At 58.4% G+C, this 12703-nt stretch overlaps 4 protein-coding genes across 4 annotated transcripts; 1 reads left to right on the top strand and 3 right to left on the bottom strand.

Annotated features, from left to right (window-relative positions):
- Positions 1–6223: 6223 nt before the first annotated feature.
- Positions 6224–8117, bottom strand: EHS24_009466 (uncharacterized protein; the record flags this gene model as incomplete). Its single annotated transcript, XM_028624747.1, has 7 exons — positions 6224–6862; positions 6902–7006; positions 7051–7334; positions 7373–7515; positions 7593–7672; positions 7713–7795; positions 7850–8117. 7 exons carry the CDS (start codon positions 8115–8117, stop codon positions 6224–6226), a joined length of 1602 nt encoding a protein of 533 aa, XP_028474915.1.
- A 267-nt stretch (positions 8118–8384) lies between these two features.
- On the bottom strand, positions 8385–9284 carry EHS24_009465 (uncharacterized protein; the record flags this gene model as incomplete). Its single annotated transcript, XM_028624746.1, has 4 exons — positions 8385–8620; positions 8744–8962; positions 9070–9153; positions 9212–9284. The coding sequence occupies 4 exons, from the start codon at positions 9282–9284 to the stop codon at positions 8385–8387; spliced, it is 612 nt and encodes a 203-aa protein (XP_028474914.1).
- Positions 9285–9410: 126 nt separating this feature from the next.
- EHS24_009464 (uncharacterized protein) lies at positions 9411–11903 on the top strand (the record flags this gene model as incomplete). The annotated part of the gene is made up of 3 exons (XM_028624745.1): positions 9411–9644; positions 9695–10967; positions 11023–11903. 3 exons carry the CDS (start codon positions 9411–9413, stop codon positions 11901–11903), a joined length of 2388 nt encoding a protein of 795 aa, XP_028474913.1.
- Positions 11904–11905: 2 nt separating this feature from the next.
- On the bottom strand, positions 11906–12552 carry EHS24_009463 (uncharacterized protein; the record flags this gene model as incomplete). Its single annotated transcript, XM_028624744.1, has 2 exons — positions 11906–11910; positions 12327–12552. 2 exons carry the CDS (start codon positions 12550–12552, stop codon positions 11906–11908), a joined length of 231 nt encoding a protein of 76 aa, XP_028474912.1.
- Between the last annotated feature and the right edge of the window lie 151 nt (positions 12553–12703).

The following is a 12703-nucleotide window of genomic DNA, read 5'->3' as shown; positions in this document are numbered from 1 at the left end:
ACGGTTGTTGGCACCTCAAAAGGTTATATATCGATCTGGTGGAAAGATGCCACTAAGGGTCCTGATCGACGTGACCCGGGGTGTCACTCACTCAGTCAGCCGCGGTTGGCTCTGCCGGTCTCACACTCTGGAATGGCAAAAAGGAATGACGGAGAGGTGGCGGCCACGGTCGGTTCCGAGATCGAGGCTCCGCGAGGGTGCGCACCGGAGCAGAAGAACGCGTAGTGGTCCAGAGGTCCGGAGTGTGTATGGGGGTCGGTGGCTGCGGCAGGTCGCGGAAGCGGCGGGGTCTGGATGAACGTGGCGTGTCCGGCTCTCAATGTGGCGGTGGGATCGGTGAGTGCTCAGGTGGCCTCGCGCAGGCAACGACGCGTCTTTGCTGGGTGGTCCAAGGGTAGACAAACTTGCTGGGCGCCGGGTGACGTCGTGACGTCTCGGACACGATACCGGGAGAGGAGAGAGGTGAATTGAAGTGGTGAAAGAGGATTGCGTGTCTCTGGCACGGGAGTGGATCCCAGACCAAAAGTGCCGGACTGTCGCAGAATCGCAGGGTAGTGAGGTGCGGGAACCGGGGCAAATGGAACTTGGGTACCGGAACTGTGAACGACGCGTTCCGTACGTTGAGGGCAGCTGTTTAACCCAAAACCGATTGCAGATGGGGTCGAGTAGATGCTGCAGATGCGAAGCGGGTTGTGTGGTTGTTGACTGGGTGATCCGATGGACAGAAAACAAAATCAATCACGAAGATCGACGTTTTGACCGTGTGCGCGGTACTGCTGTGACAAACGCGCAGTGTTGTGATGCTTTCTGCTGACTGCGCGGTACAGTGATATAGGTGCTGAATCGTGCTCCACAGTAGACAGAAGGTGGTTGGCAAAGTGGTGTCGATCACACGTTGGTTTTGAAAACGTAGCTTTGAATTCGCAGAGGTGGCTATTCAGGTAGAGTTTGGATGTGGTGGTGAGGTCGATGCGGTGACTGCAGTGTTCTATGCCAGTGACCCAGTGATCTAGTACTGTGGCAGGAGCGGCCTGGGCGGTGCTATCTCTGTGATCGGGCTGTGAGGTGTATGTAGTGTAGCTGGTGCAAAGCTAATGCGACACGTGTTGCAGTTGACTGAATGGCGGCTGTGTGGCGAGCGATAACGGGGCACGGGGAGACTTGTTCGCGGGTGACGATGTGCTTGTTGTTCAACACTGGCTAACTGATAGGCTGCACGGAGATTCGAGGATGGTATGCGGCAGCGGCAGCGGTAGTGGTCACGGGAGGCTGGGGCTTGAGCGAATGTGTAGGGAATGCTGGGAGCGGCGGCCATTCTATATACAATCTTGCTCCGCCGCCTGCTTGAGCATGGGGCATGATGGATAGCAGAGCAACTGTACCTGTATTCCAGCGACGCATCGGGCCCAAGGTCACTCTGGCCAGCACAGCAAGGGACACGGCAAGGCGGGGTTCCTCTCCACGGCAGGCGTCTGCCACCGAGGGTCGACGACTACTGGTGTCCTTGGCGTGAGTATTCTCCTAGTGTGAGGACCCAGGACTTGCGCACTACATTGCTCACGTTTTGCTCTGGTGCGACGCTCCCCATAGGAAACCCACCAAGGAGGTAGATTACGGCATTGTAACTACGGCCCCGGGAGTGACGAGGGACTGAGCCTGCCGTTACCATGCTCTACCGACGTGTAGCTCTAAAGGCACCGTGGTCGGACGGAGAAAACCATCCTCACTGTCGATCTGGCTAACGATTACCGGAGCCTCGCAGTGGATAGGCAGGACGTTCAGCCGAGAGCTTGTTGGTGGGAAGCTCGATCCTTTGTGGGAGCGTGAGCAACCGCCTCGTCATCCCAATAATAGCCCGTCTGGGTCGACCCTCCCCAGGAGCAACACTTGCGCTCGTCCAAGCCAGCCAAATGCTTGACCACGTAGTCTCCTCGCTCAATATTGGTGGCGTGTGCAAACGTACTCGGTGTCATAGCTTCATGCAGTTGACACTCTGCTTAGCATGTATGGTGTGCTGTCAGTAACAACGGGAGCGCTGGAAACGACAAAGACCACTCTTTGTATTGTCATAATCACTCGTGCCATCCACTTTCCTCCTCATGCCTCCTGCGTCCACTATTCTCCAAATTGCATCATGCTATGACTTGCGTTCCATTCTCAAGAGATCAGGACGCGTTCCGGTTTTGCACTCACTATTGCAAGCAAACTACCTAGGCTGCGAGCAGATGTGACGGCCCATCTTCACACCTTCAAGGGGACCCCCACAGGTTTGAAGGGACCTCTGACGGCAGTGCGACACGACACGGGCGGAGAACCGAGAAGGGGCCGCTCACAACAATCATGCCTGTTAGATTGCGTGCTGCTGTATTTCTGTGCGACAAATGCGTGCATGCATGTCGTGAACGGCATCCACAGATACGAGACAGATTGCATGTGGTTTGCCATTTCCGCAAGCCGCCACTGACCGATCGACGGCTTTCTCCGGCGATCCCGTCGACGTCATTCACTCCAATTTCCCACTTTTCCTGTCAACAGTCCATCAATTCCATCCATCTACCAGGCCGTCGTTTACCTTTTGCAGGCCCCTATCCCCACTCCCATATGCCCCAGAACGTTGCCTCCGTCGACGCGCAAGCGCAAGAGCATCCAGATGCTGCCCGGCGTCTGCCGTGCACCCTGTTTGCCATTACGCAGTACGAGTGTACCGCAACCGACACCATCAAGTGCTGGCCCCTCGAGCGCATATTTCGCCAGTGAGTACCTACTCTCCGTTTGCTGTGCGAAGTGTGCGAAGAGCGGGAGAGACCCAAATACGTGCAGAAAGGCCAACTAAGGCCGGCGACTCTGGACGGATTGACCGGGGAGGGAGAGATCAGGTCAAGGGTTGCCCCGCTGGAAACGGTGACCATGGGTCGAGCACTTGCTGCCAGGGTAAGGGACCACGCACAGCTGGGTCGTGGCTATTCTGAGACGCACTGGCATTCACCTTCGAGTAGATCCAGAGCAGTTCCCAGAGTCACAGACGAGGCGATGAGCTGCACAGGAACAGGCAGCAGGCAACTGCCGATTCCGGACCGACCAGCAACCCATTCCCAAGCCATTCCCTCCCTCGTACCTGTCCCACTCCCCGCTGCGGTGCCTATACGGAGGAGGGATTGGTAGTATCGTTGAAATTGTCCTTGACCTTTTTCGGTACCGCCCCTCATCAATGAGTATGGACAATGAGAATGGCAGGACAGTACCTTGCGGTGGTTGCGGCTCGGGCGGCATCGGTGCCCGACACCGCCGCACAGTATATCCTGTGGCGTGATGGAGTCGTGTCGCCCTCGTCGTACATTTCGTCCAGTTTTCCATGTTGATTGGGGCCTTGCTTCAACCGCGGATTGCTGACGCGACGTGAGCAGATGTGGCAAAGGACCAGCAGTGGAGGTCACCAACAAGAGCTTCGTCAACCAATCGGGCAATGTCGTCGTAGACCCATCATTCGTGTACGTACATCTGTCTGCGAAGTTTAGAGTTGCTGACAGTATCCGTGACAATGGACCAACTCATTTTCGGGCCACTTTTCTGACATGTGCTGCGCTTGAATCCACACTGGGAACCAACTCTGTCTCATGCCATCATCTGTCGACATTCCGACTGATTGTCGACATTCCACCGATTGTTGACTTGGGATTCTTCGACCCTCCTGTACCCGCACGTTCTTTCGTCCTGCATCATCCTGTACCACCCTGCAGTGCCCACCCCCCGCTCGGCAAGAAGTGGGGCGACCTTCGCTAGCTCGGGACACTTGGAAGCCAACCGAAAAGCGTCGAGTAACGCTCTGTGGGGTACCAACTCACCCGCCAATGCACTCACCCTCTGGGTAGGAAAGCATCAACGTGGGCCCTGCCCTGACAATATTCAGCCGCCTCCTCACCTGCCCCCCACAGACTTCGAGGTACAGAGAGGTCCTCAGAGGCTGCAATGGAAGAGCGGGTGCCATACTGGGTGTGTGTTTGAGCACTCATTGCCAACACACCCGATTTGGCTGATCTCTTCGGCGTGACATTAGTTCATTGTATGCATGTTAATTCCACCTGTCAGTCTCCTCCGGTACCCGCGACTTCAGCTTTGCAATGGACCATGCTATCTAACCCCCATTCCCAACATGTCTCCGATCTCCGATCGACCTCCTCCAGCTGTCCCTGCTGATCCACACAACTTTGTTTGCTGGAACGACCCCCCCTACTTGGTTTGGCAGCGGGTACTCCTGATGTATCCACACCGGGGGTGGTCTTATGTCAGCTGTAAAACCTGTACAATGAGTGGGCGGGAGGTGCCAGCCAGCCGGCTCAGCCGGAACGGCCAGGGGGGCTTGCTGTTACACCAGAAACGCAAAGGGGAAGCGGCGAGGTGTGGAACGTGGAACATGCGGAGTTGGCATCACTTCCAGCGTTATGCGCGTGTCTTTAAGTCCTATGTCCAGCACTGTTCCTGCGGCACACGCAGAGTGTGACATAGGACTTGTGGAGCATGTGGGAGGTCAACCCGTATCGTAGTTTAAGCTTTCTGACCCGAAAAACATGCGACGAGGGACAGACATCCGCTTTGCGAACTCCGCTGCGCCCATGTGGTGCGTGGCGGAAATAATCGACATTTTTCTTGGTTTTACGGGTGTGGACCACAGCCATGCAGCCACGACTGCACTCATACGCACACATAATGTGTCACTCGTATACGTGCTACATGTGATAGCGTGTCTTGTTCGTGAGGATACTCGGTCCAGCGCCAGTTGGGCCCTGTGGTGCGTATAGCCCGTGCCGCATACACAAGCGGTCTTGTGGGGGCGTGCTCGGTGTACACCATGCCTGGCACTGCAGCGGCGATTGTGGCCCTTAGAAGCCCTCTTTTCTCACTGAAAAGGGACGCACTAGCGTGGCAGATCCTATCGTTGAAATGGCACCACCTGGGGCACGATTGAAATGATGGTTCCAGTGCGGCTCGCTGGATGGCTGTTGCTGTGCTGTAGCCCGTTATTCCAGCGCTGCGGCCTTACATCGCCTTTCCCTGGGTTCGTCCGTGATACGTGGGCCCTCTAGTCCAACACAGTCGCAGGTGCCATGCGAACACCTCGGCCGTATTACATCACTAACCCAGGTAAGCGTGAGCGATGAGCTTCGACGCTGTCACGGTCCGAATATCCATTTCTGTTGGCACTTCCATGGAACCGAACAGCCCTGGTAAACGCAGCCGCACTTCTCGTGTAAAGCGCTCGCCTAATGGTTCCCTTGGCATGTCCACCCTAGGAATGGAATGGGCGTGGGGATGACCCAAGGAATCCAACCTGCAAGGAGAAGGTTGGATTGAGGTGCCACTAGGTGGCATGGGGGTTCTGAAGAACAATACTGTACAATGCGCACCCTCTGTCACCCCGTGGTCTTTACCGCAGCTTGCGCTGCACCTCTACCCGGCAAGTCGAGTGCTACAGTCCAGTATATACACATACTGCATCCTTGTATCGCCAGCAGGGAGCAGACAAAAGAGCTTTGGCGGCTGAGATGGCGATCAGAACCGCTGGGGCAACATGCCGGCCACCAACCTGCACTCCATCGCACCCATTCGTTGGCGCTGCCACACGACGCGCAAATCGGGGCGCGTATCCATACAAAGGTGCACAACTGCGGTGAGCCGTCCAGCGTTGGCCAAAACAGAGACATTTGGTCTTCCAAGACGGGGTGTGGATCAGCCGCGTCGAACGCGTCTCGCAAGGTGCGGAACGGCATGCCGTTCCGGTTCCCGGTGTTCCACCCGCTGTTGCCTGGCGTTACGCAGATGACCGTTCGACGCGTTGTTGGATTACCTATCAGTTGGACAAACACATACACACTACTTATCCTGCATGCACGATCGCGATCATCCGGTTCGGACTGATACATGCATCCTGCGAGGCACTTCCGGACATGGGTTCCGTACGGCTTGCCCATCCGATAGTTATGCCAACCGCCTCCATCCCATCGTACCGTACACCGACCACCGACCCCTCCCGGCTCCTCCCTTTGCAGAACACTACCCGCGAATTTGTGCGCACTCGTTGCTCATATACTAGCCCCTGCGATTGCCGTGATCTCTCTGCGGCCGGCGTTCCCGCAGCGGTGAGGCTGAGTGGGTGACCGGAGAACAGATGTGCCATGTGGTCGGCAATGGTGGGCTCAGTGGGCACATGGTGACCTGTGCTCCAGCTTTATCGCCTGTCACGGCGGTCACGGTCGCGCGACCTGTCGCGTCGCTCGCGTCGGTCTCGGTCGTGCCGGTCAGACCCTCTGTCGCGGTCGTCTCGTCCGCTTCGCCTCTCGTCGTCTCTCCGCCCACCGTCGTCTCTCCTACGCGGACTCCTGCTCCTTTCGCGATCGCGTCCACTGCGACGGTCATCGCGACGGCTGTCGTCGTATCGATCCCTCTCGCGGTCGCGGTATTCACGTTCGCGGCCCTTGTCGTCGCGCCGCTCGCCACTGTGGCGATCGCTCCTGTCCTTGCCGCTGTCTTGGCCCCAGCGCGAGCCTGAGCCGCTGCCCAGAGCTGCCGAGTTGGACGACGTGGGGCCGGAGGAGCCACCTGGTGGTCCTCCCCGGTCGCGGCCGCCAAATCCGCCGCCATACGACTGTGGTGCACCCGAACCACCAATGTTGACGCCACCAATCACGTTGGGGTCGTTCATGTTGTTGTTCGGGCAGTCGGCACGGTTATGAGGACCACCACAGTTCCAGCATCCCTGCTGTTGCTGGCCAACGTCGCCCGGGCGCGCGAATGCCTGGTGGCCGGTACCCCAGCCGCCAGACGATGTGTCTTGGTCTGTAAGATGGGTGTACTTGGAACGGGATTTCTGTCTTGTCAGCAGGTGTTCGACGCCAGGTTAACTCACCTTGCCAAAGTTGCGGACCTGCATGACGGCAGGCAGGGCAGACATGTCCACCTGTGACTCGCTCGCGCCCGTGTAGTCGCGTCTGAAAATCTCGCTGTCGTCGTCCTATACCGTCAGCACATGGATCGTATGCAAGGGGATGTGCTCACCTGGTGGAAAGCACCCTTGTGGTAGTAGGTCTGCAGGAAGCCCATCTCGCCCTTTTCGGCAGCGCGAGTGCCGTCGGCGTAGGCCATGTCCTCTGCCAGACGCTGGTCCTCGGGCATGGCACGGCGGCGCTCAATCTCCTCACGCTCAGCATCGGCCTGAGCCTGGGCCGTCTTTTCGCGCAGCAAGCGCGCAAGTTCACGTGCGCGCCATGCGTCGAACTCGCCCTCGGCGTCGAGACCGTCTGTGTCGTCGACGTCGGGGATCAGGTCGTTGGAGACTTCTTCTGCGAGGGTCAGCGGGGATTGTCGCCAGTTCACTTACTCTCTGCAAGTTCACGGCGGATAGTCTCGCCAGCAAGGTCCTTGCTGTCCAGCTTGCGCTGCTCGCGCTCCTCCTCCTCGCGCTTCTCCGCCTCCTCGGCCTCCTTGGCGGCGAGATCGGCGGTGACGGTCTTACGAGCGTTTCTGAGCACGTTAGTAGGGGTGCCAATAGGAGACAAACGTGCCAGGGAATCCGGCTGTCAGACCCCGTACAAACTTACTTGCCGACAAAGACTGGACGGAAGGCGGGCTTGACCTCCTCCTCGCTTTCCTCCTCCGAGTCGGTCTCGTACTCGCTCGACTGATGCGTTAGATTTGGTCTTTAGAGACTACCAACTCACGTCTTCCATCTTTGGAATAAAGGCCGGCTTTGTTTCCTCTTCACTCTCCTCCTCACTCTCGTCATCGCTTTCCTCCCCAATGGCTGCTACGTCAGTGACCCCTCTGCAGTAACATGCGCTCCTGTCCCAACACTTACCCCGGCTGACACCACCATCGGGGATCTTGACGCTACCCAAGTCCATCTTTATCTTGGGCTTGACATCCTTGAGGGTCTCGGGGCGGATCACGCGTCCCGCGCCGCCAGCAACGATTGACGGGTCCGAGATGACTTGCTTTGTTGTGCGGAGGGGGATGGTCTCGTCCTCGCCCGAGTCCGAGTCCGAGTCGGCCACGGCGCCGCCGGGTTTGCCCTTGAAGTAGCGCACCTTGGCGGGCTTGGCCCGCGGTGCTTGTGGTGCGGGCATGGCGAAGTTCAATGGATGAAAGTCGGAGCAAAGAATAGAGATCAAGTTGTTGGAGAGCCGTGATGGGTGGTGGGTGTGGATCTCGGAATTGGGTGGCGGGAGAGAGACGAGCGGGATCAAATTATTCCTTCACTGCCGCCATGACATCCAGCGAGCACAGGAAGGATGGTAGCAAGCACAGCACACGACATGGGGTGTACAGCTAGGTGCCGCCAGAAGACCGGTGGGTTACAGGGAAAAACTCTATGTGCATAGTGTTGTACAACATCACTCCATCTCAGCGTCGGAATCCTCACCGGCGTCCACCTCAATCTCAATCGGGCCGCCGCCGAGACCCATGCCCGCCAGCTGGCCTGGGCGCGAAGGAGTGACAACTTCGGGCGTGCCGCGAGCAATACGGACCCAGGGGAGGAGGTCGACGTGGGCAGACTTGAGCCTCGTGCCCGCCTCGGCCCACTGGCTCATCAAGCGTGTGCACTTGGGGTCGGTCAGGTCGACGACCTCTGCATAATTTGGAGTGTCGGTCAGAAGGAGCCAGGGGAGCAGATGAACGAGCGCAGAAGAGGAGAGTGAAGAAATAAGGCGTCAGCTTGAGTGTGATATACTTGCTTCGCAGCTACACTCACCAAAGCCAGTCTCCCACTCCGAGTTCTCCACTCGTTTCAGCTCCTCCAGGTCGACATGCTCCTTGACCTTTGCCCTGCCGGCACGACGCTCAGACTCGAGCTCGGCGATACGGGCGTCGTTGCGGGTAAGGAAGACGTTTGTAACGAGCGAACGGAGCTCTGGCAAGGTGAGAGCCTCGGCACTGGTGACCTGGTGGAGGAAGAAGTTGGGGCGGAAGACTGTTGTTGTGTGTCAGTACTATCCCTATAAGGCAGGTTCCGGGCTGCTGGCCTACGACGAGGCCCCAGCAGCACAAAAATGCCCCAATGCATAACCCCAGACTCACGCTTTGCCACCTTGAGTTCCTTACGGTCCTTCCTTGCCGAGACCAGCTTGGCCTTGCGCAGGTGGACACGGGTGATCTGCGCCGCTGGTGATGTTCAGTAGATCGTCCAGGCAGCCATGCACAGTGGTATACTCTTACTCACCCTTGCGCGATCCCGGGTGCACCTCGCTGTTTCCCTTGATCTTCTTGAGGGTGGTCTTGCGGTTGTTGGGCATGGTGACCGGGAAGATGGGTGGGATGGGTAACAACAACTGAGGGATTGAGATTTTGAGTGGACCCAAAAAGTTAAACCCATCGTCGGTTACTTTGCAAACACACACTCTTCGCTCCGTCACCACCCAATGCTCCGGCGTATCGGCGAGAGCTCCTCGCGCGTCCTCCGAGCGTCCTCAGCCTCGACGCAAGCACAGGGGCGTGTGCATGTCCGCCGCTATGCAGCCACGCCCGTCACAGGCATGCCAGGCCTCTCATCGCCGCCGACGGCAGCGCCTTCCCCCTCCAGGCCTGCGGCCTCGACATCGCCGCGGAGGAGACCCACCGTGCCGTCCCCCGCCGCCAAACGCAGTATCGAATCGGTATGTAGCCCTACCCCCTTCCCCCCCTATCTCAATCTGACCCATCCCAGTCGGACATCATGTCGAAACCAGACGACGCCCGGCGGTTAAACGCGGCGATGGTGTTGGCAATGTCACCTGCCGGAGGTGGCCAGCCGAACGCGGTTCATCTCCTGGCAGCGGTCAAGCCCATGATCATGGAGAAGAGGCACCACCGCCTGCTCGAAAGGTCGTTACAGTCTATCAACTCGACCCTCGCGTCCTACTATGCCCAAAACGCTGTCCCCGACGACGACCTCCCTGCTCTCCAGTCTCTCTTCGCCTTGGCGACCATTGACTACCAGTCCCTCTTAGCTCAGCGCGAGACCCACAAGGAGAGCACCTCCATGATCACGGCACGATACGCAAACTGGCTCGTTGCCGAGGCAAAGCGTGCTGATCCAGGACGCCTCGCGCGCATCCAGGAAACATTTCATGCCCAGGTGGAGACGATGGGCGCGCGTCTGCTGCCGCTACCCTTCGCGGCTGCGTGGACTGTCATGATCCATCGCCTGGACCTGGCCGAGATTCCCGAGCTCAACGTCGACCTCCCATCGCTCGACCACATAGTCAACTACATCTCAAAAAGGAAGTGGGTCGCCGACACAGACATGGAGGGTATTGCAGCCGCTGCCCACCGTTTGTGTGACGCCGGCGATTTCGCCCGTCTACCAAGCAAGAGCAAGCTTCTGGAACGACGCCTCAACATCCTGCGCGAGCGTGGGCGCGTGAGTGCTATTCACGACATGTGGAAGCGCTTCCGTGGCGAGCTTCACCGCGGTACACATCCCCTGGTCACCAACGAGGAGCGTCGAATTGGTGCGCTTGGCAGCTTTCTGTTCATCTCGCGCCACAACACGATCCAGCTTAACAGTACCGACTTTCAGTTGATGCAGGAAGTCGAGGCCGAGGCGGGCAAGATGCTTCCTAGCCCACTGCCCCTGACAATCTTCCATCGCCTGTTGGACACAGTCGCGGCCGAAGACGACACCAAGCCGCGCGACAAGCACGCCATCCTACCTGCTGCCCAGAAGATTTGGGAGGACGGCAAGAAGGACGGTATCAAGTTCACTGCCCTCACGTACCGCAAGTACCTCGCTGTACTGGGCAGGTACCATGACTCAAAGGCCCTCTTTGCGGTGTGGGATGAGATTGTCATGGACAAGGAGTGTAGATTGCACGAGGCGATCCGGAGGAGTGAAGGCTTGAAGCCAGAGGCGGAACCAGTGGGTCCCGCGAATCAAGGCACAGCGCAAGAGGCGGCGGACAAGACAAACAAGAAAAAGGTCGACCCGCTCTCCATTCGTGAGTTGCCTCTGGCAGAGAGAAAGTTTGAGGTATCATTACTGACTGCCGGGAGCGTGGCCACCGACCTTCATCCTGAACGAGACCATGTCTCTGGCGTTCAACATGGGCGGGCCATCAGCCGACATGGCCATGGCACTGTACCACACCGCAATGGACCCCAAGTCCTCTCTGGCTGCCGATATTTTCACCGTCAACGTTGCCCTGCGCTTTGCCGCGCATCTCGCCGACCTCAAGATGATGAACGCGATTCTGGGTGACGCTGCCAAGCTTGGAGAAGAGCCCGACATTGTCACCTACACGACAATGGTGCAGGGCATGCTTCGTGCCGACCGAAACGACCTCGCACGCAAGACGCTCGACGCTATGCGTGGACGCGGGTTTGAGATCAACGACCGCTTGGGGGCCACCATCATCTCCGACCTGGTCAAGGACGGCACGGCCGACAACCTGCGCCGCGCCGAGGACGTGGCGCGCGACATGCGTACGCGCGGCGTGAAAATGACCGTGCCAGCGTGGACGGCACTCATCTCCGGCTACTTCCGTGGTGGATGGGTGCTGGATGGGTGGAGGGCCATTGAGCGAATGTACCAGTCTGGCCAAAGGCTCAACATCGTGGGCTACAACATTGTCCTGGGACACACGTTGACCGACTCGTGGCGTAAAGCGCAGGATGGGGATGTCCAGTTGTCACCTGCAATCCGCATCTTCCGCCGTATGCTGCAAGAGAGCGTCACGCCGACGGCCGACACGTACTCGATGATGCTGGGCTCGCTCCTCACGCAAGGGCGTATCCGGGAGGTTGCTGAAGTGCTGGCGGACGTGGACAAGCGCGGCTTCCGCACATACCGGAGTAGCCTGCAGAACGTCATTCGCAAAGCGAGGCAAGCTGTGCGTGACAGTGGTATCCAGATGCCTCGCAGCAGGACACGATAGAATTAGCCTAGAGCAGTGTCATCAGCAGTACCTAGTTAGAAAAGGTCTCTTTGTATCTATCACACTCTCCTCTCCATATCTCCGCCCGAGTCTCGGGCGGGCCCTATGCATATACCATGCTGTCTCTACACGTTTTGTTGTTGTCCGCCGGTTTTTGGTTTTACTGCTTTGCTCTCATTTGTGTGTTTCACAGGCCGATGAACGAGCGCGTCCATCCGAACTGCTTGTACCGGTCGTACGCTAGAAGCAAAGGTCAGCACTGGCCGTGCTTGTTGGGCGTGGAAGGACGATGACGGGGCGCGCCGCGCGCACGCGCAACGTCTTCGGTGGAGACGCCGGCGTGTCCACCGGGACACACCAGCGTCACTCTTCCCACATGCAGTCTGGTGTGTACGGTGTTTCAACCCCGCCACTGGCACTCACCCCAGAATGCGGTCCTGCGGCCCATCCACTTGCCGAAGAAGGGGAGGATGATGACGGACAGAACGGTCTCGATCTGGCGGAGGCTCTCCTCCCACTCTTCCTGGATCATGGCTGCGTGGTCGTCGGGGTCATACGAGTCGTCCGATGAGGGGTATGAGACGGATGTGGTGTCTGAGACGTCGTCGTCGTGGCCCGGGGTGGCCTGCGCGGGCCAGTTGATAGGCATCGTGGTGGTGGTGTGGTGTGGGAGGATGGATGATACGACAGACAGGACGAGATGACTGGAACTGGAATCCGGTGGTGTGGGGTCCCTTTCTCTCCGCCGTCGGTCGTTCCCTCCGTGTGTCTTCCTTGCTTCCGGCGCCGCACTGCCTGGT

Source organism: Apiotrichum porosum (assembly GCF_003942205.1).
Source record: "Apiotrichum porosum strain DSM 27194 chromosome Unknown scaffold_9, whole genome shotgun sequence".
Lineage (NCBI taxonomy): Eukaryota > Fungi > Basidiomycota > Tremellomycetes > Trichosporonales > Trichosporonaceae > Apiotrichum > Apiotrichum porosum.
The sequence above is the reverse complement of the archived record's forward strand: the minus strand, read 5'-3'. Positions and strand labels throughout refer to the sequence as shown.